The sequence below is a fragment of the Brachycentrus maculatus genome, unplaced genomic scaffold (genome assembly GCF_059751285.1).
Source record: "Brachycentrus maculatus isolate JH-2025_06_01 unplaced genomic scaffold, ASM5975128v1 h1tg000211l, whole genome shotgun sequence".
NCBI classification, from domain to species: domain Eukaryota; kingdom Metazoa; phylum Arthropoda; class Insecta; order Trichoptera; family Brachycentridae; genus Brachycentrus; species Brachycentrus maculatus.
Genome location: NW_028280962.1, coordinates 45,651 through 73,523, shown reverse-complemented (window position 1 = coordinate 73,523; position 27,873 = coordinate 45,651). Strand labels below are relative to the sequence as shown.

General features: G+C 32.0%; 1 protein-coding gene across 1 annotated transcript in view; it reads right to left on the bottom strand.

The window, feature by feature from the left end:
- inaD (inactivation no afterpotential D) overlaps positions 1–26,883 on the bottom strand; it is a gene marked incomplete at its 5' end in the record, with an annotated part of 49,298 nt that extends 22,415 nt beyond the window's left edge. The window contains 3 exons of the mRNA XM_088263978.1: positions 22,206–22,275; positions 24,632–24,726; positions 26,687–26,883. Coding sequence (XP_088120104.1) covers positions 22,206–22,275; positions 24,632–24,726; positions 26,687–26,883 — 362 coding nt within the window. The remainder of the gene's footprint in view (positions 1–22,205; positions 22,276–24,631; positions 24,727–26,686) is intronic.
- Positions 26,884–27,873: the final 990 nt, after the last annotated feature.

Genomic DNA, 27,873 nt, shown 5'->3' with positions numbered 1-27,873 from the left:
AACCATATGAGAGATGGATTTCTAACCACTTTTATTTTTGGTACTATTTTTCCGACGGGTTTTGAAAAGCACCTTGTGTTCTTTGGAGATGGATATGAACTAAACTTAAAACATATACCGCTTACTCCTTTCAACAACGTCATATATAAAAAACTTGATTTTTCAGGAGATCATTTTTAAAGTTTATAAATATAATGTGTTCAAAATAAATATCAAGCCACTTATTGAACTTTTTAGTGCGCAACAGACCTTTTTAGGTAAAACCAGAATGTTTTTTCTCCATTTAAAAAATATTTAGTATATTTAAAAAAAATTATTAAAAATACATTTTCTTCAAAATGCAAAAAGAACACTTTCTGCCCTGTAGCGGGTAAATATTAAGTTTTAAATATGCCGCTTTTGCTGGAATATAAAACATTTTCTGGGCATTCCGATAACATGCACAACTGAAAATTGACGATTTTTGATATATGACGTTGTTGAAAGGAGTGAGCGACACATACTAATAAGCCTTTATTTATTCATTTTAGCGGTTGATTCGTAGAGCCCCATTTGAATTTATTTATTTCGAGTATTAAATGTTAAAATCAAATACTGATTTTTTAAAACCCTTATCCGCACACCAATAGATAGGGCACTGCATCACATAAATACAGTGTTATCTTGATCGCCAATATATGAAGGAAAGGTGACCCAGCCCTCCAGTACCTGTCCAGGGTAATATTGAATAAATATTAGAGAAAAAAAAAATGTTAATATTTATTTGACCCTCCCTGGGAATCCAACCCGGGACCTCCAGAAGGGTAGCCGAGCGTGCTGACCCATACGCTACGGAGGAGGTAAAAAAATACCACAAATAAAAGTGTTTAAAAAATTACGAGTTTTATTTTGTAAGTTTATAAAATATACCACAAAATATCCGAAAAAAGTAAAGAAATTTATATTTTTTATTAATATTACACAGATGTTTATTAATATTACACTGGTTTGTCGATGATGTCGGTAACGACGTCTGATGATGTCGGTAACGACGAAACCCAGTCGCTGGTCAAATAAAAATAAAGTGGAAAAGCTAAAAATATTGGTTTTAATCTAATAATATATTATATGATAATATTTGAGATATTAACACAATAAAATCTTTAAAAGCAGTTCACCAATTATGTCAAATTATAACGCGGAAGTTGTAATATAATTATAATATAGCAAGGGATTACAGATGTGTACATATGTGTGTGAGAATAATGATAAAATGATCAATTTCAACACAACATAAAATGATACATATATATATATATATATATATATATATATATATATAAATATATATATATATATATATATATATATATATATATATATATATATATATATATATATATATATATATATATATATATATATATATATATATATATATATATATATATATATATATATATATATATATATATATATATATATATATATATATATATATATATATATATATATATATATATATATATATATATATATATATATATATATATATATATATATATATATATATATATATATATATATATATATATATATATATATATATATATATATATATATATATATATATATATATATATATATATATATATATATATATATATATATATATATATATATATATATATATATATATATATATATATATATATATATATATATATATATATATATATATATATATATATATATATATATATATATATATATATATATATATATATATATATATATATATATATATATATATAAGGTGAAATTGACTTGTTTATCAGAGAGACACGTTTCAGATCACAATTCTTCACATTCAAATCAATAAATAAAAAGATGAATCGCCAATTTTGCAAGTACTTACTGTGGCGACACCGAGACAGGCGATTTTTAAATGCATAATCTTATTGACGGCCCTCGCAAAGATCATGTTGGAGCCGGGCCCGGGCCCGTGCTTGTCCAGCGAGCTGCTGCCGGTGCTGCCGTTGCTGCCCCCCATGCGTGGGCCAGTGCCGGCTCAGGGCGCCCGCCCGGCCCGCGCGCGCCCGCTGCTGCGGCCCTGCCGCTGGTACCTGCCTTGCCTTGGTCCTTCGCCGCTGATTGGAGCACTTAATCGATCTTCCATCCTTTTTTTCAACGACTTTTCATTTCGCCGTCATGAAAAATTACACGTGCGTACGTTTTTTCGGTCACCCATCGCACATTAATACGAGTACTGTACTTATTTCACGTATATTATTTTTTTATATTTAAAATTCACAATTTTAAAACAAAAAATTGTGTTATTTATTATTTCGGCGTTAACCTTGTGGTAAGAAATTATTAAATTATAAATAAAACACTTGAGTATTATAAAATGTTGAGTTAAAACCCGTAGATGGAAGCATCTGCAGCTTCCGAAACTAGTCAAAATATAGTACTCAAGTGGTAAAAAACAAGTGATTTTTTATTTTATTTTTTATTTAAAAAGATAATTATTTGTGCCTTTATTATATACAAAAATACTTAAATTTCATATTATTTCTGTGAGTCTAAGCGGCTCATTATTAAAAATAGATATCAAATTGTGGTAGAGTGGGTTTGAACCCAGAAACTCTGACTCTAGAGTCCGCGATACTAACCACGGGACCACAACCCGGCACTCGCTTTGTGGTAAGAAATGATTGAATTATAAATAAAAACACTTGCTCCTTACAACTCTACAGTATTATAAACTGTTGAGTGTATGTATATTCACCCGTAGATGGAAGCATCTGCAGCTTCCGAAACTAGTCGTCAAAATATAATACTCAAGTGGAAAAAACAAGTGTGTATTTGTAATTTAAAACATTTTTAACTGCAATTTTACATGGTAAAGATTACTTTTCTTAAAATCATTTGAAACACGTATTTCGGTGTATTCCGTATAATTTTTTATTTTATAATTTTTATTGTTGGAGTAGCTTATTTGCTTATAAATATTCAGTGTGCAATTTGGTTATAAAGTCGTTTTTTTTAAAATTAATAATGTTTGAGAAAAAACCTTTGAACAAAACGAGAAGCAGAGAGAGAAATAAATACACAACATTTTGAGTGTGTCCAAATACTTGTTTACAAATCGTGATTATCTCCAATTATAGGAGTTATTTTTCATATTATTTTTTGACCTCTCAACACAGATGAAAAAAAATATGGAAGTCTGGGCATTTTCGGGGCTTACGACTTACATAGGCTGGTTTAAGTGAACACTTTACACACGTGTAACATTCACCAATTCTACCTATTAGTGACAGTCTCACTACTCAAATTCTTGGAGTTCTTTAAATATATATATATTTTTATTTTTTTTATTAATTTAATATATTTACATTTTTATTTATAACATAATAAATTTGAATCATTTATGCATATGGAGAACTTTTATATTTCGATTCGCTGTGCCTCTCTATAAAAGAGACTGTGCTCTTGTGCTTGGAGAGGGACTTACACTCGTGGTTAAATGTTATTTAATAAAAGATATAATAGTATTTTTTTGTATATTTTTTTTAAGATTTAAATGTATAGATCTTTAATTTTTATGTCATCTATTTTTTTATTTCTTTTAATTTCGAAACACTGTGCTGACCCACGAGAATTTCACTAGAGACATCTATTGGTAACAGAAATAAACAGCCGAAAGCCTAAATATATTTTGCGGAAAATCGAATATTTTCCGTAATAACCCGTTTTCTTTGTTTCGTTTAATGATGACACAATTACGCGTTTGTCATATAAACGAGTACATGTGTACAAAATAAATTATTAACCGCTTGTAGCATATTGTGACAGAAATAATAATTACTTTGTAGTAATGCTCTCATGTCATTATAGCATTGACATTATTCCTATTAACTTGAATAATAATTCTCTGCTTAGTAGCAAAAGGGGTATCTACGTACAACCATATGTTGAATTCAAATATCATGTTTTGAATTCCATTATGTTGTTAAACGTTAAAAAAAACGTCTCAAAATTCCAAATAACTTTCTAATATATCAAAAATAATAGTCATAAAATATATTTTCTATTCCCTAATTAACCAGCAGCCTGACATATCGCTTACTCCTTTCAAGAACGTCATAAATCAAGAAATTTGATTTTTCAGGAGAACGTTTTTAAGGTTTAAAAATAAAACACAATGTATTAAAAATACATATCAAGCCACTTATTGAACTTTTTACTGTGCAACAGATCTTTTTAGGTAAAACCTGAAGGTTTTTTCTCCATTTGAAAAATATTTAGTATATTCACAAAAATTATAAACAATACATTTTCTTCAAAATGCAAAAACAGCACTTTCTGCCCTGTAGCGGGTAAATATTAAGTTTAAAATGTGCCGCTTTTGCTGGGATATAGTACATTTTCCGGGCATTCCGAAAACATGCATAACTGAAAATTGACGATTTTTGATTAATGACGTTCTTGAAAGGAGTGAGCGATATATAAAAAAGAACCCATTCGGGGATCCAAAATAAATGATCTGAAAAAATTCTTTCTGGAAAGATATACATGTAATGTTTAGTCATGTTTTGTTGTTTTATTTTTACCTAATGTTTTTTTATATTTTCTCATTTGTTTATTTTAAATATGCTTCTAAATGTTACACGTGTGTAAAGTGATCACTTAAACCAGCCTATCGTCATAGATCGTCAGCCCCGTAAATGCCCAGACTTCCATATTCTTCTTCATCTTTGATGAGATGTCAAAAAATACTATGAAAAATAAGTCCTATAATTGGAGATAATCCAGATTTGTGAACAAGTATTTGGACACACTCAAAATGTTGTAAGTTTATACGTAATAATAAAAAAAAAAGAATTTCAGACGACAATATTTATGTGACATTTTCTCTCAATTCTCATTTTTCATACGTTTTTATAATTAAAGTAATTAAAATTTGTACTACTTGAAAAATGTTATTCAGATGTTTTTCATAGAATATTTTCAGATATCGCTCACTCCTTTCAAGAACGTCATAAATCAAAAAACTTGATTTTTCAGGAGAACGTTTTTAAAGTTTAAAAATATAATGCAATGTAATATATTAAAAATAAATATCTACCCACTTATTGAACTTTTTACTGTGCAATAAATCTTTTTAGGTAAAACCTGAAGGTTTTTTCTCCATTTGAAAAATATTTAGTATATTTAAAAACAATGGTTAAACAAGATTTTTTCTTCAAAATGCAAAAACAGCACTTTCTGCCCTGTATCGGGTAAATATTAAGTTAAAAATATGCCTCTTTTTCTGGGATATAGTACATTTTCTGGGCATTCCGAAAACATGCACAACTGAAAATGAACGATTTTTGATTTATGACGTTCTTGAAAGGAGTGAGTGATATGTCGAAAAATAATATAAACAAAGTTACATTAACATTTTTATTGATATAGATTTTAATGTGTTTATTTTTTAACATTAATTTTTATCGAGAAATGCTAATAAAACGTATGAATTAATTAAGTTTGCTGTTTGTTATTCAATGTTAATAAATGATGTTGGACTTCCGTATACTTGTGGTCGAATTATCACATGACATGACCGCAGATTCATTGAACACGACATATTGAAAAATAGCTCCACTGCATACACAAATTATACAAATTTGTCTGAGAAAAGACAATAATTTAAACTATAGGTTGTCCGCCTCCGTAGTGTGATGGTCAGCACGCTCGGCTACCGCACTGGTGGTCCCGATTCCAAGGGGGTCAACAAAAATATAGATAGATAGATAAAACCCTTATCCGCACCCCAATGGTGCATAGGGCACTGTGTCATATTAACCCAGTGTTATCTTGATCGTTTACACATGAAGGAAAGGTGATCAGCCCTCCGCTTCAGGTACCAGTCCATGGTGATATTGAATAAATATTACAGTGAAAAAATCACTTATATTTATTTTACCCCCCTTGGGAATCGAACCCGGGACCTCCAGAACGGTAGCCGAGCGTGCTGACCATTACACTACGGAGGCGGACAAATAAATATAAGTGATTTTTTCACCCCATTGAAAGCTGTCCCACCGCATGCCCAGATCTGATACAGAAGCATCTAGGCTTCCTGACAGATCTGCTCCTGCTAAGCAATTTTTTTTTTAACTAAGTTGCGAAATTTAGTGAAACAACATAAAATTGTATCCCGATTTTACTATGAATTTACATTTAAAAGCTTTCATTATACCTGTCACTGCCAATCTAAATAATACAAGGCTGTAAGTCCATCACCAAATTTTCTAGAAGTTCCCCAGGGTATTTTTTCACCCAAATATTTACTTTTTTTAAATTTATTTCATAGATACATACATTTCTTTACTATACGTATTACGGCTCTTTAGGCATGGCCTGTGTTGAGCCGAAATACTTACATGTTAATACAATTTTTTATTTATTATTTTTTTGTTTTTTTTTTTTTTATTATTATTATATTATATATATATATATATATATATATATATATATATATATATATATATATATATATATATATATATATATATATATATATATATATATATATATATATATATATATATATATATATATATATATATATATATATATATATATATAATATATATATATATATATATACCTTACTTTTACGCACCCAATGGTGCATAGGGCACTGCATCATATAAACGCAGTGTTATCTTGATCGATAACAAATGAAGGAAAGGTGATCAGCCCTCCGCTTCAGGTACCAGTCCAGGGTAATATTGAATAAATATGACAGTGAAAAAATCACTTATATTTATTTTACCCCCCTTGGGAATCGAACCCGGGACCTCCAGAACGGCAGGCGTGCGTGCTGACCATTACACTACGGAGGCGGACAATAAGGGTTTCTAATTCAACCGTAGATGGTGCCAAGAATTAGCATGTGAAATAATAAAATAAAATAAATATGGTGATAATTATACCATATATAGAAATTCGAGTAGTGTGGTTGTCAATCATGGGTTCATCAACCACAAAGATATTGCCAAATCAGTAAATAATATAATTACTCTTACGATTTATCGAAATGATTATAATTAGAAACAGAGGAAGACCAAGGAAACTTGGCATGATACATGGGCGTGGACAGATTGGAAGTCGGAATAATTTAAGAGGTACGTGGGAAGGCAATTCATTTTCATTAGAAACAGAAAAAGACCGGGGAAAAGTCGGAATAATCTGAGAGGTACCTGGGAGGGAATGCACGAATGTGAAAAGGCGAAGAATGTTTGCAAAGAGTTTGGCGTTCTATCCTCTCTACCTACCACTGCGGGAATGGGATTAGTTTTTATATTACATATTGTCAAATTGTCGTCGACGATTATCTGTCAGTGCTGAAAGAAGATGATTCATTGTAAAATATAACTAACTAACTAACTAACTAACCATCACGCCGCTTCCCCGCAGGGGTAGGCAGAGAGAATCGAACGCCACACCACTCTGTCTTTGCAAACATTCTTTGCCTCTTCTACATTCATGCATCTCCTCATACATACCCGACGATTATTACGACTCCTGACCCGGCCGCTTTCAAGTATTTGACATACCTGATTGTGCCAAGTTTTCCTCGGTCGTCCTCTGCTTCTTTTTCCAACTACATTCGCCCCATAAATTTGTTTAACCGTTCTTTCTTCACTCATACGCTCCACATGTCCAAACCATCTCAACACACCTTTCTTAATTTTATCGATAATGCTTATCTCAGCCTTACATTCTTTCTTTGTTTCATCATTCGAACATCTATCAAACATCGTTTTGCCACACATTCGTCTGAGGGATCGCATTTCGACTGCATTCAGTCTGCTTTGTAAAATATTACGAAATCAATTAGCATGTTTATGAGCCAAGATTAACGACAGCTAATTTACATAATAAAATAAATATTTCTACGATATTAAAAATATAGCAATAAAATAAAAACAAGAAACTCGACCTTGCCAGGGTACACGCCATAAGGTCGAGTTTCCATTCAACATCTAATATCATTGTAATAGACAAACACGACCGACGGTTCACGGCCGCGTGCAAGCCGTTCTCGGCTCTGTTGAATTAACAGGATGTAAGAAAAATGACACATGTAGAATATTGCTTGAATATATATTTTTTCTGCGGTGCTAAATATAGAGAGCTAAAAGTTTATTAAATTTATGTAAATTTGTAAATAAAATATATTTTTTAGTTAAAATCTACCATATATAATGTATGTGTATCTGTAAGTCTCAGTCTGGTTAAATAAAAGAAATAAAATAGAAAAGTACAAAATTCAATAATTAAAAATTTCACAATGCTTGTCAAGTAATAAAAATACTAATTAAAATCCATGGAAAAAACAATACAATCAAAAACATTGAAAATTCTGTGAAAAGTGACAGGAGCTGTTAAGAAGCACGTTGTCCACCATGATAAATTTTTAGTTTTCCGTGTGTGGCTGTGACTCTTAGCAGATGGCGCTGCCATTGTTGTTAAAAAAACTGTTTTTCGAAAAAAGTATGTTTTAATCTCTTATGGGTGTATATGAAAATAGACGTATTTTTTTTCAATGCAACGTTGTTTTTTTATAAAATAAAACTCCAAATGTAATTAACCACTTACATTTTGGTAAAATTTCCCAACCGGTTTCTACAAGCACCATGTCATCTTCAGGTATGTGATGGATGACAAGGTTCTTGTCAAAACCGGTTGGAAATAATTACCAAAATAAAAGTGATTAAAAACAAAGTTGGAGTCTTATTTATAAAAGTTTATAAAATGTGCCACAACGTATCAGCAAACAACCTTCAAAAAATTTAATTTTACATATTTGACATGTCAATATATGTAGATGAAGAAGAATATGGAAGCCACACTACTCATGATTATTTCATGGCGAGTTTTGTGTCACCCTGTATACAGAGTAAAATATTTATGTTTCAACACACGCGACAAGGTAACATAGCACTTCGGTAATTAGTAATTAGAGCTCATTACTATTCAGCAGCAGTTGTCACGTAAGTACAATGTACACAGTACAGTACAGTACAGTACACACACGGCCAGATAGCTGGAGATGGTAATGAGGTGTTTCGTGAAAAGAAGAAAATTCACATCCGCTTGTGTCAAGCCGTGTGTTCAGTAAACGACATCATAATGCTGTGTAAATTTGCACACATTAGTATAACGCAAAACTCTTCAATACCTTAGGACAGTGGTTCTTAACCTGGGTTCGGTGTGCCGGTCTCCTTTTTTTTTTAATTGGGCAATTTTTTAGTCCGGCAATCCATTTTTTTTTTAAATAAAAGCCACTACGACAGTTTTGCGTGATTGAGTTCACGCGCACCGTGATCGCACACCGACCGAGCGCACCAATCCGAAGAAAGATGTCCAAAAGCACAAGCCAATCATCCGTTTTATCATGCTAACCGGACTGCCGGACGGTAAAATTCCGATAAACATAAGGGATGCAAGATCTCTTATGTTTATAAAATTATACTCATTTTTATAAAAAATAAAAATAAAACTGTAGTAAGGCGCATATCTGAACTGGTCTTTGAAAGGGAAGTCACTGATTTGCAGTAAATATTTATTATTTTGTTTTCATGTGAAAATTAATGGTTTTGTTATTTGTTGGTTTTGTGCACCTATGTATAAATATGAAACTATGTTTTGAATTAAAAAAAATCGTATTTTATTTTCCAATCGATCTTTGTCAGACGGGTGGAATTTCTAATTTAACATACTCAACCTATTTAGGATTGTATTAGACTCGTGAAGTGTTTATAACAGCCGATATAATCGTTATTTCCATTCATCATTTTCTTTTGCAAAATTCGCTATGTTTGTAAGTTGGCAATGAATGACGTCACAAAAACGATGGTGATTTTTTATTTTGGTAACATTGCTAGATTACTGGCGGCTCTATTTGTTGATGTCTATGTTCCACCCTCCCATCACCCCCCTCTCCCTTCATATTTGTATAACACAAATGGTAGTGTAGTGGTAAACAAACAATCCACACTTCTACTATTACAGCTCTATAAACCATAGACAATATATCATATGACGTCATAAAACGTACGATGACAGAAATTTGATGACGTATGCGAACGCACGTTTTTCGTTTTATAAAAATATCTTAAGTTAAAACCTTCATATATCCTTTATTTCTCTACATATTTAAAAAAGAATGCTACCGATAGTCTTGTGATTTTTCGTATTAATTTACTAGGCAATCATCACATATCGCTCACTCCTTTCAAGAACGTCATAAATAAAAAAAACTTGATTTTTCAGCAGAACGTTTTTAAAGTTGAAAAATATAATACAATGTATTAAAAATAAATATCAAGCCACTTGTTGAACTTTTTACTGTGCAACAGATCTTTTTAGGTAAAACCTTAAGGTTTTTTCTCCATTTGAAAAATATTTAGTATATTTAAAAACAATGGTTAAACAAGACTTTTTCTTCAAAATGCAAAAACAACACTTTCTGCCCTGTAGCGGGTAAATATTAAGTTAAAAATATGCCTCTTTTGCTGGGATATAGTATATTTTCTGGGCATTCCGAAAACATGCACAACTGAAAATTGACGATTTTTGATTTATGACGTTGTTGAAAGGAGTGATCGATATCGTGATATTTATCTATTAATGGTTCGATACGTCCAATACGGTTAAGAACCACTGCTTTAGGAGTACATAATGGAAAATAAAGCAATACCTCGTCGAATGACATAATGTGTGTTGCGCAAATTTATCAAGTCATTTATAATTTTAAAATTACAGAACTGAGAGTAGATTTCCATAATTGCTGTTTATGCTAACAACATTTTCAGTGTGTCCAAATACTTGTCCACAAAATCTGGATTATCTCCAATTACAGGAGTAATTTTCATATTATTTTTTGACATCTCATCAAATATGAAGAAGAATATGGAAGTCTAGGCATTTACGAGGCTGACGACCGTCATAGGCTGGTTTAAGTGATCACTTTACACACGTGTTACATTTTATTATTTTTAGCTTATAATTTGACCAGTTAATTTCGTTACAACATTTTGAGTGTGTCCAAATACTTGTTCACAAATCTGGATTCTTTGATGAGATGTCAAAAAGTAATATGAAAATAACTCCTATAATTAAAGATAACCAGATTCGTGAACAAGTATTCGGACACACTCAAAATGTTGTAAATAAAAATTGAAAATGATATTTTCTGGCGTTTCTCATGTCGCTCACTCCTTTCAAGAACGTCATAAATCAAAAATCGTCAATTTTCAGTTGTGCATGTTTTCGAAATGACCAGAAAATGTTCTATATCCCGGCAAAAGAGGCATATTTTTAACCTGATATTTACCCGCTACACGACAGAAAGTATTGTTTTTGCATTTTTAAGAAAAGGTATTGTTTAATTATTTCTTTAAACATATTTAATATTTTTCAAATGGAGAAAAAACCTCATGTTTTACCTTAAAAGATCTGTTGCACAGTGAAAAGTTCAGTAAGTGGCTTGATATTTATTTTTAATACATTGTATTATATTTTTAAACTTTAAAAACGTTCTCCTGAAAAATCGAGTTTTTTGGTTTATGACGTTCTTGAAAGGAGTGAGCGATGTATTTTTTTATTTTATTTTATTTTATTGGAAGGAAGAACAACAGTTACAATATATGATAAATAAGAATACAAAAAATAATAACATGAGTACCAATTACAGCTCTTCCCAACTATGCATAAGAGAATTATATATTAAAGAAGAGACATGTATATGATAATAATCCAGGATTCGGACCTCACATACTAATTAAAGATATATTATTAGATTAAAACCAATATTTTTAGCTTTTCCACTTTATTTTTATTTGACCAGCGACCGGGTTTCGTCGTCACCGACATCATCAGACTGGTGGGAGGCTATACAAATTGATATGTTATATATAAAACAAGGCAGGAGTTGATAACCATTGATACAAATTGTTATGTTATATATTGTTTTATATATAACATAACAATTTGTATAGCCTCCCACCAGTCTGATGATGTCGGTAACGACGAAACCCGATCGCTGGTCGAATAAAAATAAAGTGGAAAAGCTAAAAATATTGGTTTTAATCTAATAATATATTAAAAATGCAATTCCATCACGAAGTGTCAGTGGATAATATAAATCTAATTAAAGAGTTTCTGCTCAATAAAAAGGTTCTTTTCATCTAACCAATAGATGTCACTAGTGAAGTTCTAATGATTCAAGAACAACGATACGACATATGTAGTTATTATGATTATTTGTCTACTCGCTCCAGATTAAAGTTTTCGATAGAATTTTTCAGCATTATGCACACATAAATTTGGTCAGAAATAGCAGACTAACACATGAGGCGTTGGGGCGCATGCGCGCTCCAACACTCGGCCTGCTGATGTCTGCACAGAAGAGCTGCGGCCACGTGTTTCGCGAGTCTGCTAAAGAGAAACAACAAATATCGAGAGGAGAAAATACCATCGCCTTCGAAGGCCAGAGGATTGAAAAATTACATACAAAGAAGGTATAGTGCGATTTTTCACAAGGTAACTAACAGTAGAGTGCCAGTGCCGACCAGTGGCGTGCACAGAGAATTAACCCATAAGCCTACTTGTCGCCAAACGTTGGCGGTAGGTATGTTTTTACATTCGAATAACAGCTAAATTTTAAGCCACGTCCAAATCAGTGGTAATTCATATTATAAAGATACTTTAGTGTGATATCTACAAATCAGTAAAGAAAGCTTTTTGTAATGCATTATTTCTTATAATTTTTATACAAATTTACTGACGACACTTGACCAAAGATGTCCCTGTAAGGATAGAATTATCCTTTTGATTGAAATGTCAACTAAAATCAGTTAGAAATCAAAACTTTACATCCCAGGTATAATGTTTTCTTGAGTTATTTTTCAAGTTTTCTTGTTAATTTATCACATTTCTGATCTAGACACACGATACAATACGTGTATAATAGTTATATGTACCATATTTATTGGTAAAACAGTCAAAGTTATAATTTTATGAGATTTTGTTGAATTTGAACGCCGTTGACGCCTCAAACACGCGAGCGTTGTGATTGGTCGGACTGTTTTGTACCAAAAAAACATCAATCTGTTTAGTGCGCGGTACCTTTTTCTGCATTTAAAGATTATTTCTATGTTTGTTCTCGTTTTATCAGGTGCAAAATATTAGCGCCTCATTGTTTGACAAACCATATCACCTTCCTTCCGGGCGGGGTAACTTTCTTACTTGCGGGGATACATTCAATTAGTGTATTTATATACATGTTTTGAAAAAAAACTGATATGCGGATGGGTTAATTAGAGTAGGCAATAGAGGTAAGCTGGTACTACTTACTAGGGTAGGTAGTAGAGGTAGGTAGTAAGGTAGGCTAGGTACTGCTTAGTAAGGTACTGGTTGCGTTTTCACATATCGCTCACTCCTTTCAACAACGTCATATATCAAAAAACTCGATTTTTCAGGAGATCGTTTTTAATGTTTAAAAATATAATAAAATGTATTAAAAATAAATATCAAGCCACTTATTGAATAGATCTTTTTAAGTGAAACCTAATTTTTATTTCCATTTGAAAAATATTTATACTTACTTATGTTTAAAAAAAATTAAACATTACATTTTCTTCTAAATGCAAAAACAACACTTTCTGCCCTGTAGCGGGTAAATATAAAATTAAAAATATCTTAATTTTATCGATAATGCTTGTGTCAGCTTTGCATTCCTTCCTTATTTCACTATTCGAACATCTATCATACATCGTTTTGTCGCACATTCTTCTGAGGGATTGCATTTCAACTGCATTCAATAGAAATGCGATCAATGTTGACTTAAATTAAAAAATATCATAGCGTGATATATGATTATATTAAACCGCATTCCACTGGGTCACCTCATTCCAACAAAACTCGTTTATCTGACTTTAAAATATTGTTTTTGATAGTTGAAATATACAAAAAGTCTATGGACATGTTTATATTTTCATATGTATTGAAAATATTATTGAATTTGTTTGAAAATACGCCTAGAAGATGCGCATAACACCCGTAAAAAAACAAACATCAAAATATAAGATTTGTTCTGACAATTTCTTGGTGGAACTGTATTTTATATAATAAAACAACAACCACATATCGCTTACTCCTTTCAAGAACGTCATAAATAAAAAATCGTCAATTTTCAGTTGTGCGTGTTTTCGGAATGCCCAGAAAATGTACTACATCCCAGCAAAGAGGCATATTTTTAACTTAATATTTACCCGCTACAGGGCAGAAAATGTTGTTTTTGCATTTTGAAGAAAAGGTATCGTTAAATTATTTTTTTAAATATACTAAATATTTTTCTAATGGAGAAAAAACCTTCAGGTTTTACCTTAAAAGATCTGTTGCACAGTAAAAACTTCAATAAGTGGCTTGATATTTATTTTTAATACATTGTATTATATTTTTAACACTAAAAACGTTCTCCTGAAAAATCAAGTTTTTTTTATTTATGACGTTCTTGAAAGGAGTGAGCGATATGTAAACTCTCCGGTGGTCTCCGGTGGCATGAATTTCGTGTTTGCGATTATCCCCTTAAATTAATTTAGTCAGAAAAAAATATCTAAAATCATTATTGTCAATCCCTGCCTTATTGTGATTACAAAATAAGAAATTTGTCCAGCCTCCCAGCAGATGATGTCGGTATCGACGAAACCCGGTCACTGGTAAAATAAAATATATGTGGTAACAACTATAATTTTTTTTTTATCTTATTAAATACAGTTCCACTAAAAAATATAGATACAAAACTTAATAAATTAACGTTTCTTAAATAAGTATAAGTTTTTTTGCACATTCGCTGTTCTTCACCTGTCTTCGCCTATTAACTTTATTTACTTGCATCGTTTTTCATCCCGACCAACGCCTACGGATTATAAAGAAGTTGAAATATACGTTTTGAACAATATCACTACATAGTCTGTTTTTGGTTGGTTGAAAGATATTGCTCCTTAGCAACAAGCCCGCTTATGTTCATATTTCTTTTCTGTACACGAAGTTTAAATAAATAAATAAAAATATCTTCAATTTTCAGTTGTGTATGTTTTCAGAATGCCCAGAAAATGTACTATATCCCAGCAAAAGAGGCATATTTTTAACTTAATATTTACCCGCTACAGGGCAGAAAATGTTGTTTTTGCATTTTGAAGAAAATGTATTGTTTAATTATTTTTTTTTAAATATAATAAATATTTTTCAAATGGAGAAAAAACCTTCAGGTTTTACCTAAAAAGATCTGTTGCACAGTCAAAAGATCAATAATAGGCTTGATATATATTTTTAATACATTGCATTATATTTTTAAACTTTAAAAACGTTCTCCTGAAAAATCTAGTTTTTTTGATTTATGACGTTCTTGAAAGGAGTCAGCGATATCGTCCCAGAGAATTTCTAATAATTACTAAAATATTATTTTTGACATCTCATCAAAGATGAAGAAAAATATCGTTGTCATACAGGAGAAAGTGACCAAGTGCATTGTTTAACAAAAACGTGATCATCGACTATTTGCTATATTACTAGTTTAATATTGCCCTGAAAAAATCCCAAAGGATTTTAAACTTGGAAGTATAATATATTGGCTTAGTAAAAATGACTAACTGCATTGATGTTTATTTTCTTGCCAAGCAAAAGTGACATAAATGGTCCTCCTGAACATTTTACGTTTTGATATTTGGTCACTTTCTCCTGTACGACTACGATATAGAAGTCTGGGCATTTACGGGGCTGACGACCGTCATAGGCTGGTTTAAGTGATCACTTTACACACGTGTAACATCCAATCCAAAATCCAGATTTCGTAAACAAGTATTTGGACACACTCAAAATGGTGTAAATTAATAAAATAATTTAAATGCTTACAAATGCATTGCGGCTGTCCAAACTCAAAACACAGTAAGGGACATTTTTTTGTAGTACGTTTTTTTTGCATTTTTGGTCTAAGTAGATTCTACTTAGTCCAAAAATGCAAAAAAAACGTACTACAAAAAATGTCCCTTACTATGTTTTAAGTTTGCCGATTGGGATCTGGGATTTCGGTACTGTAAACAAGTCCAAACCTGTCTTTTTTCTTTTTAGTGCAACATATATTTTATATGCTCCACTATTTTAGAATAATTACTACTATTTTAGTATAAAATACTGTTGGGACACATACGACCCACTATTGGGACAACATGTCCCAATTATTATTTTGTAATAATCAATAAATAATATTTACAACATTTTGAGTGTGTCCGAATACTTGTTATCAAATCTGGATTATTGTAAAAATTGTAAATAAATTATCTGGTCAAATTATAAGCTTAAACAATAAAAATGAAAATGGTATTTTCTGGCGTTTCTCATGTGTGTTATTATAATCCAGGATTCGGACCTCATATACTAATAAAAGAGTTTCTGCTCAATAAAAAGCTTATTATGACATCTGTGATGTCTCTAGTGAAGTTCTAGTGATTCTAGAAGTAGTATTCTTTAAGTAGAACTTCCAAAAATATATGTAGTGTGGTTGTCAATAATGGGTAGAATTGGTGAATGTTACACGTGTGTTAAGTGATCACTTAAACCATTATGACGGTCGTCAGCCCCGTAAATGCCCAGACTTCCATATTCTTCTAAATCTTCGATGATATGTAAAAAATAATATGATAATTTATTTTAATATTTTTTTCCCGTCAAACTAAATTAGCAATAAATATTTTATGCTATAAATATTTCATGGATTATTGAAATAAAAAATCGTATTGAAAGGGTTAAACAAATCATTTACTAGGAAATTAAATAACGACTACACCCCTTCCCCTCAATTAGTCCGTTATATCGAGGTTTTGCTGTAGTTTTTATTTAACTAACTAACCATCACGCCGCTTTCAGGGGTAGGCAGGGATAATAGAACGCCACACTATTCTGTCTTTGCAAATATTCTTCGCCTCTTGCACGTTTATGCAAATCCTCATACATAACCGCCGATTATTTCGACTCTTAGCTTGGCCCCTATTGAGTATTTGAAAAATCTGATTGTGCCAAGTTTTCCTCGGTTTTTACCTGCTTCTTTTTCTAACTACATTATAGTTGTCATTTTATTAAACAAAATGCGGTCCCACAAAGTAATGTTAGTAAAAAAATATGTATTAATATTGAATGTAAATTATTGAATTAGAATAATCAAAATATTATACTACGTTACATTACTTTTTACTTTTAAAAAAACATACATAATTCAAACGATTTACTTGACAGTTGGAAATGATGAAAAACGAACAAGAAAAAACAATAATAAACACAAAAAAACGACTTCATTACCAAACTGAATACTGTTTCAACTAAAGGAAACTAATATACGTGATGATTTAGAAAAAAAAATACGTATATGCATGTAGACACAGTTTTATAACTCACACATTGACAGGATGTATGTTGATACTGTTAATTTACTTGTACCAACACAGGCTTGAAATACACATCCAAGTAAGTAATTTTAACGCGAATGTAAATAACGGCAGTGTTTACACTCCACATGAAAGTGGTCTTAATAAATTCGCTAAGAAATCGTTTGAAAACGGTTTCGATTAAAAAAACACACACATACACACACTAAACATAAGTAATTTTAACGCAAATGTAAATAACTGCACTGTTTACACTTGCGAACACGAACTAGTCCGAAAAGGTAATGGGTATCTTTTGAAAGTAGACGCGATATTGTTTTGGAAACTTGTGTAAATTGTCGCAATTTATTGTTGTGTTTACGCTGCGAGCGCGCGAACGGCCATCTTGGGATATTGGGCCGGTGGAGTTTGTATTATTATTATTTTGAGGTTATCGTGCGTTGGATTGATTCGGCGGACGCTGTTATCACTTTTCGCAATGCGCGCTGCCCGCGGACCGGCTTGCGCGTTACTGGAATCTGGTACGACTGTTCAAGTACAAATTTACAACACTCGCGTATGGACAAACAGCGGGCCTTATCACGGCATGAGCTGCAAGCTGAAGAACCAATACGCGGCATCATCATCATCATCAATACGGAGGTCCTCACCAAATCGTTATATTTCCATTATAAATGATTTTTACAAATTGATTAGCCAATAATTACACATCGTGATATTTATCCACTATGAAAACCAACATATTATGTTGACTTTTTTTTAAATTTATTATTAGATTAAAACCAATATTTTTAGCTTTTCCACTTTTTTATTTGACCAGCGACCGGGTTTCGTCGTTACCGACATCATCAGACTGGTCTGATGATGTCGGTAACGACGAAACCCGGTCGCTGGTCAAATAAAAAAGTGGAAAAGCTAAAAATATTGGTTTTAATCTAATAATAAATTAAAAATGCAATTCCATCACGAAGTGTCAGTGGATAATATAAATCTATTATGTTGACTTATTTACTGTGCGATTTGAGTTGCAAATACATATGTGGAGGTCCTCACCAAATCGTTACATTTCCATTGTAAATGATTTTAAGGAAACAGAAATTTTAGCTTGTAAAATTGTTAACATTTGGTGCTATTTAATGATTTTATATTGGTTTTTAAACAGGATTGGTCACGTTTTATCGCAACTTTAATTAAGATTTCGAAAGAATACAGTAAACAGAACAGATTTGCCTTTAAAGGTTTTTTGTGCAATATTGGAAATGTTACTTTTTGGTAATAACCTCCACATTTGTGGTCTTTTATAAAAAAAATTGTAAAAAGTAATCACTTAAATCAGCTTGTGACATTCGTAAGCCTAGTAAAAGCCCAGACTTCTATACTCTTCTTGATCTTTGTTGAGATATAAAAAAATAATACATTTCGTTTTGCTAAAGGGAATCCGTTGAGCCACAAAGAGTTACCGGCTGAGTCGATGGGTGCTTTTCAAGCACTGTTATTATCTAATTGGAAATAATGGTAGCATTTGTATTACGAGAGCGACGTAATCAATTGGGTAATAATTCTTCCCAGACGGCAGTGTCGTTCAATAGATTAAATGGGGACCCCGCACAGAGCCTAGGATAAGGTATGTTGCATTGTACAACATGCATGCTTAGTGATTTAATTATCATAGCGGTTGTTGCACATTCTTCAATAAATCACGTATCGAAAATTTATTTATTTTATTATTTCTTCTTCTTGTTCTTCTAACCCTTATCCACACCCCAATGGTGCATATGGCACTGCATCGTATAGAAGCAGTGTTATCTTGATTGTTAAATACACGAAGAAAAGGTGATCAGCCTTCCACTTCAGGTACCAGTCCAGGGTCATATTAACTAAATATTAGACTGAAAAATCACTAATATTTATTTTGACCCTCTTGGGAATCAAACCCGGGACCTCCAGCATAGCGCGCTAACCACTACGGAGGCGGACTTTTACTTTAGCAATAAAACAAAATATTGTTATTCTATTCCTTCGCTTTATAACTAGCTGTTTCCCACCACTCGTTACTGTGACTCGGTCTGGTTGAATAAAATAAAAAAAAATAAGAGAGAAAGCATAAATTTTTAATAAATTTTATTTCGCAATGCTTGTACCTACAAGTATTGTGAAATTTAACATATTAGATGTAATATTTTAGGAGCTATAAAAAAACACGCTGTCCGATATTGAGTGGTTATAGTACTGGATATATTGCTACTGCGGTCAACAGATGGCATAACTATTTCAATTTATGTAAAGCAGTAAAAACACACGCGTATTCGAATGCAACTTCTTGTTGAAAATTCAAAGCAACCGGTGAATAGCTAAAGAAGATTTTGAACAAATGATTAAATTGATTTAAATATCGCGTTTCAGGAAAGCTTTTAACACCCAAAACATATATTTTTTAACCATCATAAGTAAATTATATTTTATCAATATACACACAGGTTCCAAGGAGACACAAGATACAGAGAAGCATCAAACATAGCACATATGTAGAGAATTGATTTTATGTTTTTCAAATAATTGATTCTGAACTTGACAACTTCTAGTTAAAAAAAATTACTAATATTTCTGGGAGCGACTGCATTTTGAATAAAAAAGATCAAATATTTTCACTTAATTTTCAAGTGCGTCAACATTATTTTTTATTTACGCAATTGCATTTATTGTGTATTTAAAACTAACCGAGCAAACAATACTAACTGATAGTACTCAAGGCTGACGCAATAACGTTATTGGAGCGGAATCAATTTTCCAATTTTGTTCTTTGTTATCAAACTCGCTGTGTGATATTTACCCGTAATCTAACTGTTTTTAACACTAAACATCGCGTGGAAAAAAACCAAGCCGGGTAAAAAGGTACAAACATTACATGCCTAGAAATTAACACAACTAGATGATAACCTATTTATTTTACAAAGAGCCTTAAAACTATTAATTAATTAATCAATTACTTGTTTCTCAGGGATAGAGAACTAGTTTCGCATAATTTTAAATAATCATTTCGATGCTGACATATATTTTTACTCTTTCTTAACGAAAAATGCATTGTTTTATTTACTACTTAGATCAGTGGTTCTGAACCGGTGCTCCGCGTAGTTATGAAAACCAACATTTTATGTTGGCTCATTTACTGTGCGATTTGAGTTGCAAATACATATCGCTCACTCCTTTCAACAACGTCATATATCAAAAATCGTCAATTTTCAGTTGCACATGTTTTCGGAATCCCCAGAAAATGTTTTATATCCCAGCAAAAGCGGCATATTTAAAACTTAATATTTACCCGCTACAGGGCAGAAAGTGTTGTTTTAGCATTTTGAAGAAAAGGTATTGTTAAATTTTTTTTTATATCCTAAATATTTTCAAAATGGAGAATAAACATTCCGGTTTTACCTAAAAAGATCCGTTGCACAGTAAAAAGTTCAAAAAGTGGCTTGATATTTATTTTTAATACATTGTATTATATTTTTAAACTATAAAAAGGATCTCCTGAGATCTAGTTTTTTTTTTATTTATGACGTTCTTGAAAGGAGTGAGCGACATGTCGGGCTGACTATATAGACCTCATCAAAGGAGTTTTGAAAACACTGCAGGATTTCTATCAAATAAAAAAAACGTGCCTTACTTAATTAAAAGCAAACGAAAATAAAATGGGAAGACGTATGAATGTGAAAAAGGCGAAGATTGTGTGCAAATACAAATTGGTGTGGCGTTCTATTATCTCTGCCTACCCTTTCGGAGATGCGGCGTGGTGGTTAGTCAGTTAGTTAGTTACTATATAAAATTCACGAGTATAAATACGTCAATAAAAAACATTTAATGCAATAAATTATTTAAAATATTTTCCGTTGATGATATTTTTGTCAAATGAATATTTTTGTCAAAATATTTTTTTAAAAATCAAAAGTATGAGTTTGAAAGAAAAATCGTAATTTTAGTACAGGTGGTTGGCCGTACAAATTTTCTACAATCATTAATAAAGAAAAAAAAAATCAAAATTTTAATACGGGTGGTTGTCTGTACGAATTTTCTATATTCATTAGCATTAATTTTCATATAATTTTTCTCTGAATAATGAAATGTATTCGGCAAAATTTCCACAATTAGGTAAAAACGCTTATAAAAAATCGGGAAAATGTTATGCAATAAAAGTCCGACATCTATCGGAATTATCCGTAAGTTTTTCAATGAACAGTTTATACTATTGAAATAGAGATGGCGTTAGTTGTGCAATAAGGGATATTCAATGATTTTATGACGGCCATAAAATGTTGTGGTTATTTGAATGCGGAAACCCATTTGCTCCTTGTTTATAGGCTGTTAAATATTCAGTGCTATTTTATTTGATGTCGGATAAAAAAGTAATCCCAAGAGACAAACGTCTGAAAATAATTCATTTAAATGGTAAGTGTAAACTTTTGCGGTATCTTCAAGTAGCGTACGACTACAGCTATGCAACCTCGAGTACCCTAGTCATTGCTGTTTTTTCTTTTTCGTCTTATGTAGTACATACTATTCCTCTTTTATTTCATTTCCCAGGTATTTAGTAGGAACCCTATTTGAGATGCTATTACCTTGAGCTCCTTAACCTACGTCATCTGCATGCTATTTCAGACATATTCCACTCCTATATGTATTTCACTGAACGGTTTCATCGGTACTAAATATTGAATAAAAACCTACCTCTTCTTCCAACGAGACAGGAAATTGGGTGATCGGCTTGACTGCGACATCGTCTAGAGCTTGTTGTCTTCTGTAAGTGAAAATGGAGTACATCAATTAATGGAATTATTAATTTGATTACCGATAAATTTCAGCATAACGAAAAACTAGCAACTCTCGCAAACGTACCGCTAATATCAAAAGTCGTTATGTCATTTTTCTTAACTAACTTCGAATATATCGGACAAACAATCCGGTCAAATGTAAAAAAAAAACCAAAATGTCCTGTTAATTATATATGCCTAAAATCGAGTGTCGCTGCTTGTATTTTTTTTAGCAGCTATGATAATCACATCATACGTCTAGCACTAGAATTTGAGATATAATGCCGTCTTGCTTGTAGACTGCATCTAGTCGGAGTAACAACAATACTGCCAAAGATGAAGTTATCAGTTGTAAGATCACATCTCGACGATCTAATAATATTTATTTACTATTCATCAGATGACGAAGTTCAACTACATAATACGTATTTTCCCAATTTTAGAGAGTTGATTATTAAATAAAAAAAAACAGTAAACTTGAAAAGTGCAATCAAAATATTTGATTCCGTTTTCAAAGCAAGATTACCGAAAGCAAGCGCGTCGATATCAAACAGAAATGTCACTTCACGACGAGTATCCGAAGATAAAATGCAGATTTTTGTATGTGATTTGCATTAATTATTTATTTCTAAATACTATTTCTAAAATTAAAACAAAAAACATTTTTTTTTGTTTTAATTTTATTTAATAAAAATAACAGACTTTCGGCTTCAACCACCCTACCTTCGGGTTATTTTCAGCCATATTTTTTATAAACAAGCAAAAAACCACAACGTTTGCTGTCACAAAATATAGTCATGAAGGTAGGTATGAAACGTAACAAAAAATTGTCAGTGTATCCGGTACGCATTAAATATTTTAGGAACAGATATCTTTTCTCGTGCGCGTAGGTTATACGGGTTAGCGCGGAATGGTGAAGATAAACCGCGCGTATCACGTACGTTCGTATGTGTAGGACGGTTAACGGACACCCCCCCCCAATATGTACGTTATACCGAAGTTTTACTGTACATTGTTTGCGAGGGGATAAAAAAACAATCTCACAACTTGAAGAAAACTTAAAATGGAAGATATTAAAGAAAACTTACATAAAATATAAGAAGCGGTTTAGAGATTGTAAAATATAGAATGAAAGTCATGTATGCGGCGAGAGGAGAGGGTGCAACGGGCAACGTGCATGTAGGGGCGGGGGAGGTGTAATGCATATCAGGATTTTAATATTACTTCCAGGGTTGACTTTAGTGTTTCTCGGATTTATGGGTAGGTACTTAATCCTGAATTACAATACAGGGTTTTCGGAAAACACACAGAATTTTCGACTTGGGAAAAGCGTCTTAGTAATTTATACATGTATATGTATATTTGTATATTTCGCCTTCAATAAATATTTTAATTTTATAGTTTATTTATAGTGATTGGACGTACAATATCGTAAATAAAACAAGAATTAGAATATTTTTTAAATAATAAAATCACAGATTTTTAGGATCAAATAAGTTATATATTTTATTAAATCGGCATTTGATTTTAATATTAAAAGTATAAATTATGAGTTACACAAATTAAATGCCAAACCAATAAAAAAACAACTTAAAATATATATGTATATAGCTTTTCACACTTTTCTTCAATTTGATTGGGTCTGTGGTAATTTGAAATCTATAATATAAAATATAATATAAAATGCAGATTCATATAGGAATGTAATAAAAACTGTTACCTATATATATCTATATGTATTTAAAAAACAGCAACAAAAATAGTTACATTATTTAAAAGATTTATGAATTATGTAAGATTGTTGTTAAGAAATATTATGTATTATTCAAAATATCCTTTCGGCGTTTTTAATCTCATGGTTTTAGGAGTATTCTCAATAAATGAATGGGAAAAATAGGAAAAATAGGAAAAGGAAAAATGTGTTTTTAACCTGTTGTGAAATATTTTTTTATGCATACATGATTGTGCCTAGGTGACGTTGTCAATTATAGAAAGACCTACAACCTGAGGATGAGTAGAGCTGACCCCAACAGTCTACAAAGAGGAAAAGCTGGGATGGAGCCAGGAAGAAGAAGAGGATTGTGTTTTTGACTATTCTTAATGTACAAAAATTTTCATGATATACATGTTTATAACGTGAAGAAAATGTAGCATTTTAAAAAATTCGTTTTTGTGACAAATGATGCACGAATATTTAAATGTTCTCTAGTTTATAATAAGAATCAAGTTGTATTAGATTAGGATTGAATCATGACCTTCTTATTTGCAGTCAACAACGTTAACGACGTGACCACAGTCCGACTCTACAATAAACTTAACTAAATAATTTGAATGTATATTTACCGAAGCAAGATGACTCTGAAAACTGGTCCAGCGAGGCCTTTGATGATTGCAGAAGCGTTCAGATGACATCTTCCATGCAGAACTACTCCATTCACCTTTAAAACAAAAAAAATATTTATTAAAAAAAAAAACAACTATAAGGTTGGTTTCAATTAAAGGTAAATTAACATTCAACAAAGACCGAGGTTTTGCATTCGGTGAATAAGAGTATTGAATCCATACACTGTCCGGGTGTTATTACAGTAAAATATTTGACGGTTTCTCGTGTTCTTATGATATTTTATTTTATTTTTAATCTTTAAAAACGATCTACTGATAAATCAAGTTTTTTGATATATGACGTTGTTGAAAGGAGTGAGCGATATATGTAAGTAAAGTATAATTCAATCCAATAACCGTGTTTAATTTTGGATATCTTATATTATTTATTGATTCGACATTAACATTGTGGAAAGACGTGTTTATTTTTATTTAACTAACTAACTAACTAACCATCGCGCCGCTTCCCCGCAGGGGTAGGCAGAGAGAATAGAGCGCCATACCACTCTGTCCTTGCAAACATTCTTCGCCTCTTCCACGTTCATGCATCTCCTCATACATACCCGCCGATTGTTATGACTCCTAACCTGACCACTTTCAAGTATTTGGCATACCTGATCGTGCCGTGTTTTTCTCGGTATTTCAGGTTTTATTTTATTAAACACTTGAATATACCACTTTATGAGTTTTATTTATTTATACTAGTTTCGAAAACAGATGTTTTTATCTTCTGGTAAAAATTAAAACTAACAAACAAAAAATATATAAGTATTAAGGGTACATATAGGTTGATATATTGGTTGGATATATTGTATTACCCAACAATTCAATATAGAATTCTACCAACTGTCTGCAGTTACAATAAATTGAATTCCAATTGACTCCTTATTAACGTTGTATGCAAGAGTTTGAGTATATTTTATTATTATAATAGTGCATACCATTCGTTATAAAAAATGCGCACGATAATACTATGTCACGATGCGTTTTAAAGCGCAACAATAAATTACGAGGTCTCTTCAAAGAGTAAAATAAAAAGCTGCGAATGTATAGGAGTTCCTCCATCGCCTCTGAGTAAATAATCTCGGCTAGATGCGAATTAGTGCTTCCTGAAGCTGACCTTTGGGAAGACACAAATAGATCATATTATCATCGCTCCGATCATATATTCATTATCTCGAAACTCAACATCGCATATTTATCCAAAATATGTATATTGAGAAGCGTTCGCGTAGGAACATGTCTAGCGTCGGCTGCTACCGCGATTTGCACTCTGGTAGCTATATGAGTTATTTGATTTGTAATTTAACCATTGAGAATAAAGAATTCCAGTAGTGATCATGTCTTTAAGAACAGTGTCATTTTTAATTCATGGGTGAGAATTTTTACTCATGAATTACATGAAATTATAGTAACTTCAAACATAAAGAGTAAATCCACTCACAAGTAGGCATAGGCTATGAAACTTATGAAGTTGAAGCCTGAGTAAGGACATGATAAACGGTGTTGTATAAGCCGAAGCTAGATTTCAGAGTCACTTGGACGTTAGGTAATTTAAAAAATAAAACAGAGGAGAAAATATTTTTTTACAATTGAAATATAACTTTACAACATTTTGAGTGTGTCCAAATACTTGTTCACAAAATCTGGATTATCTCCAATTACAGAAGTTATTTTCATATTACTTTTTGACATTATTAGATGTCTCTAGTGAAGTTCTAGTGATTCAAGAACAATGTTTCAAAATTGGTTCATATATATAGAACTTCCAAGAATATGAGTACAGTAGTATGGTTGTCAATAATGGGTAGAATTGGTGAATGTTACACGTGTGTAAAGTGATCACTTAAACCAGCCTATAACGGTCGTCAGCCCCGTAAATGCCCAGACTTCCATATTCTTCTTCATCTTTTATGAGATGTCAAAAAATAATAATGTGACTGTCTAGCTAGATTTTTTTTAAATTTTGGGGCACCGGAAAGGGTTGAGCATGATGATGATGTTGATAGTACCCACCTCCAGGATCTCGTCCCCGACGAGCACGGCGCCGCCGCGGCAGGCCGGCCCGCCGGGCCTCACGCCGCACACGAAGACGGCCATGCGGGCGCGGTCGCGGTGGCCCGCCAGCGAGAGGCCCAGCCCCGCGGGCCCGCGCTCCAGCTGGACCGCCACCACGCTGTGCCCGAGGCCGGCGTACTTCTTGCGCACCTTGTCTGGAAACAAATATAAAAATATTAATGATATGTGTCGGGTTGTGGTCCCGTGGTCAGCGCGTCTCGGTTCGAACCCACTCTACCACAGTTTGAAACACGAAGACGAAGAAATTGAACCAATTGTTCAAGAAATTCCAATTCCCAAGCCAATACAATTCAAGACGCGTTTGCCAGCTTAAAGTGCCTCTCAGATTTTGCCAATACACATGAGGTCAAAGGTCTTTCACAGACTTTAAACTCTTTCCGCTATCAGTTGTGCAAGTCCCAAGTGGAAAACGTAAAACAAATGACAAATGAAATTTTTTTCTCAAAGAAACAATAAATATTTTCATTTAAATTTAATAAAAAATTTACTTGTATTGGCATAAAAAAAATTCCGTAATTTTTTATTCACCTGTTAAATTGAACACCTCCTTATATTGAACGTTTTTTTCAGTGCACTAGTGGTGTTCAATCTAACAGGTTTCACTGTATTTCTAATAATGATCCGCTTAGGCTCACAGAAACAGTATGAAATTGAAATATTTGTGCAAATAATAAATATCAAAAAACAACAAAAAAAACATCACCAATTAAAAAAAATATATATATTTTAAGCAATTTTTATTATTATTTCTTTAGTTAGCTTATATTACATTTAATACAAACTATTTTTTACATTTTTGTCCAAACACTTGTTCACAAATCTGGATTATTTCCAATTAGAATTTTTTTTTATATTACATACGTGGTTGTCAATCACGGGTAGAATTAGTGAATGTTACACGTGTGTAAAGTAATAATTGAACCAGCCTATGACAGGTCATAAGACCTGTAAATACTCAGACTTCCACATTCTTCCTCATCTATGTTGAGATGTCGAAATGTAAAGCAAAATTGTTTTAAATACCAACATAATATCGCTCAGTCTTTTCAAGAACGTCATAAATAAAAAATCGACAATTTTCAGTTGTGCATGTTTTCTGAATGCCCAGAAAATGTACTATATCC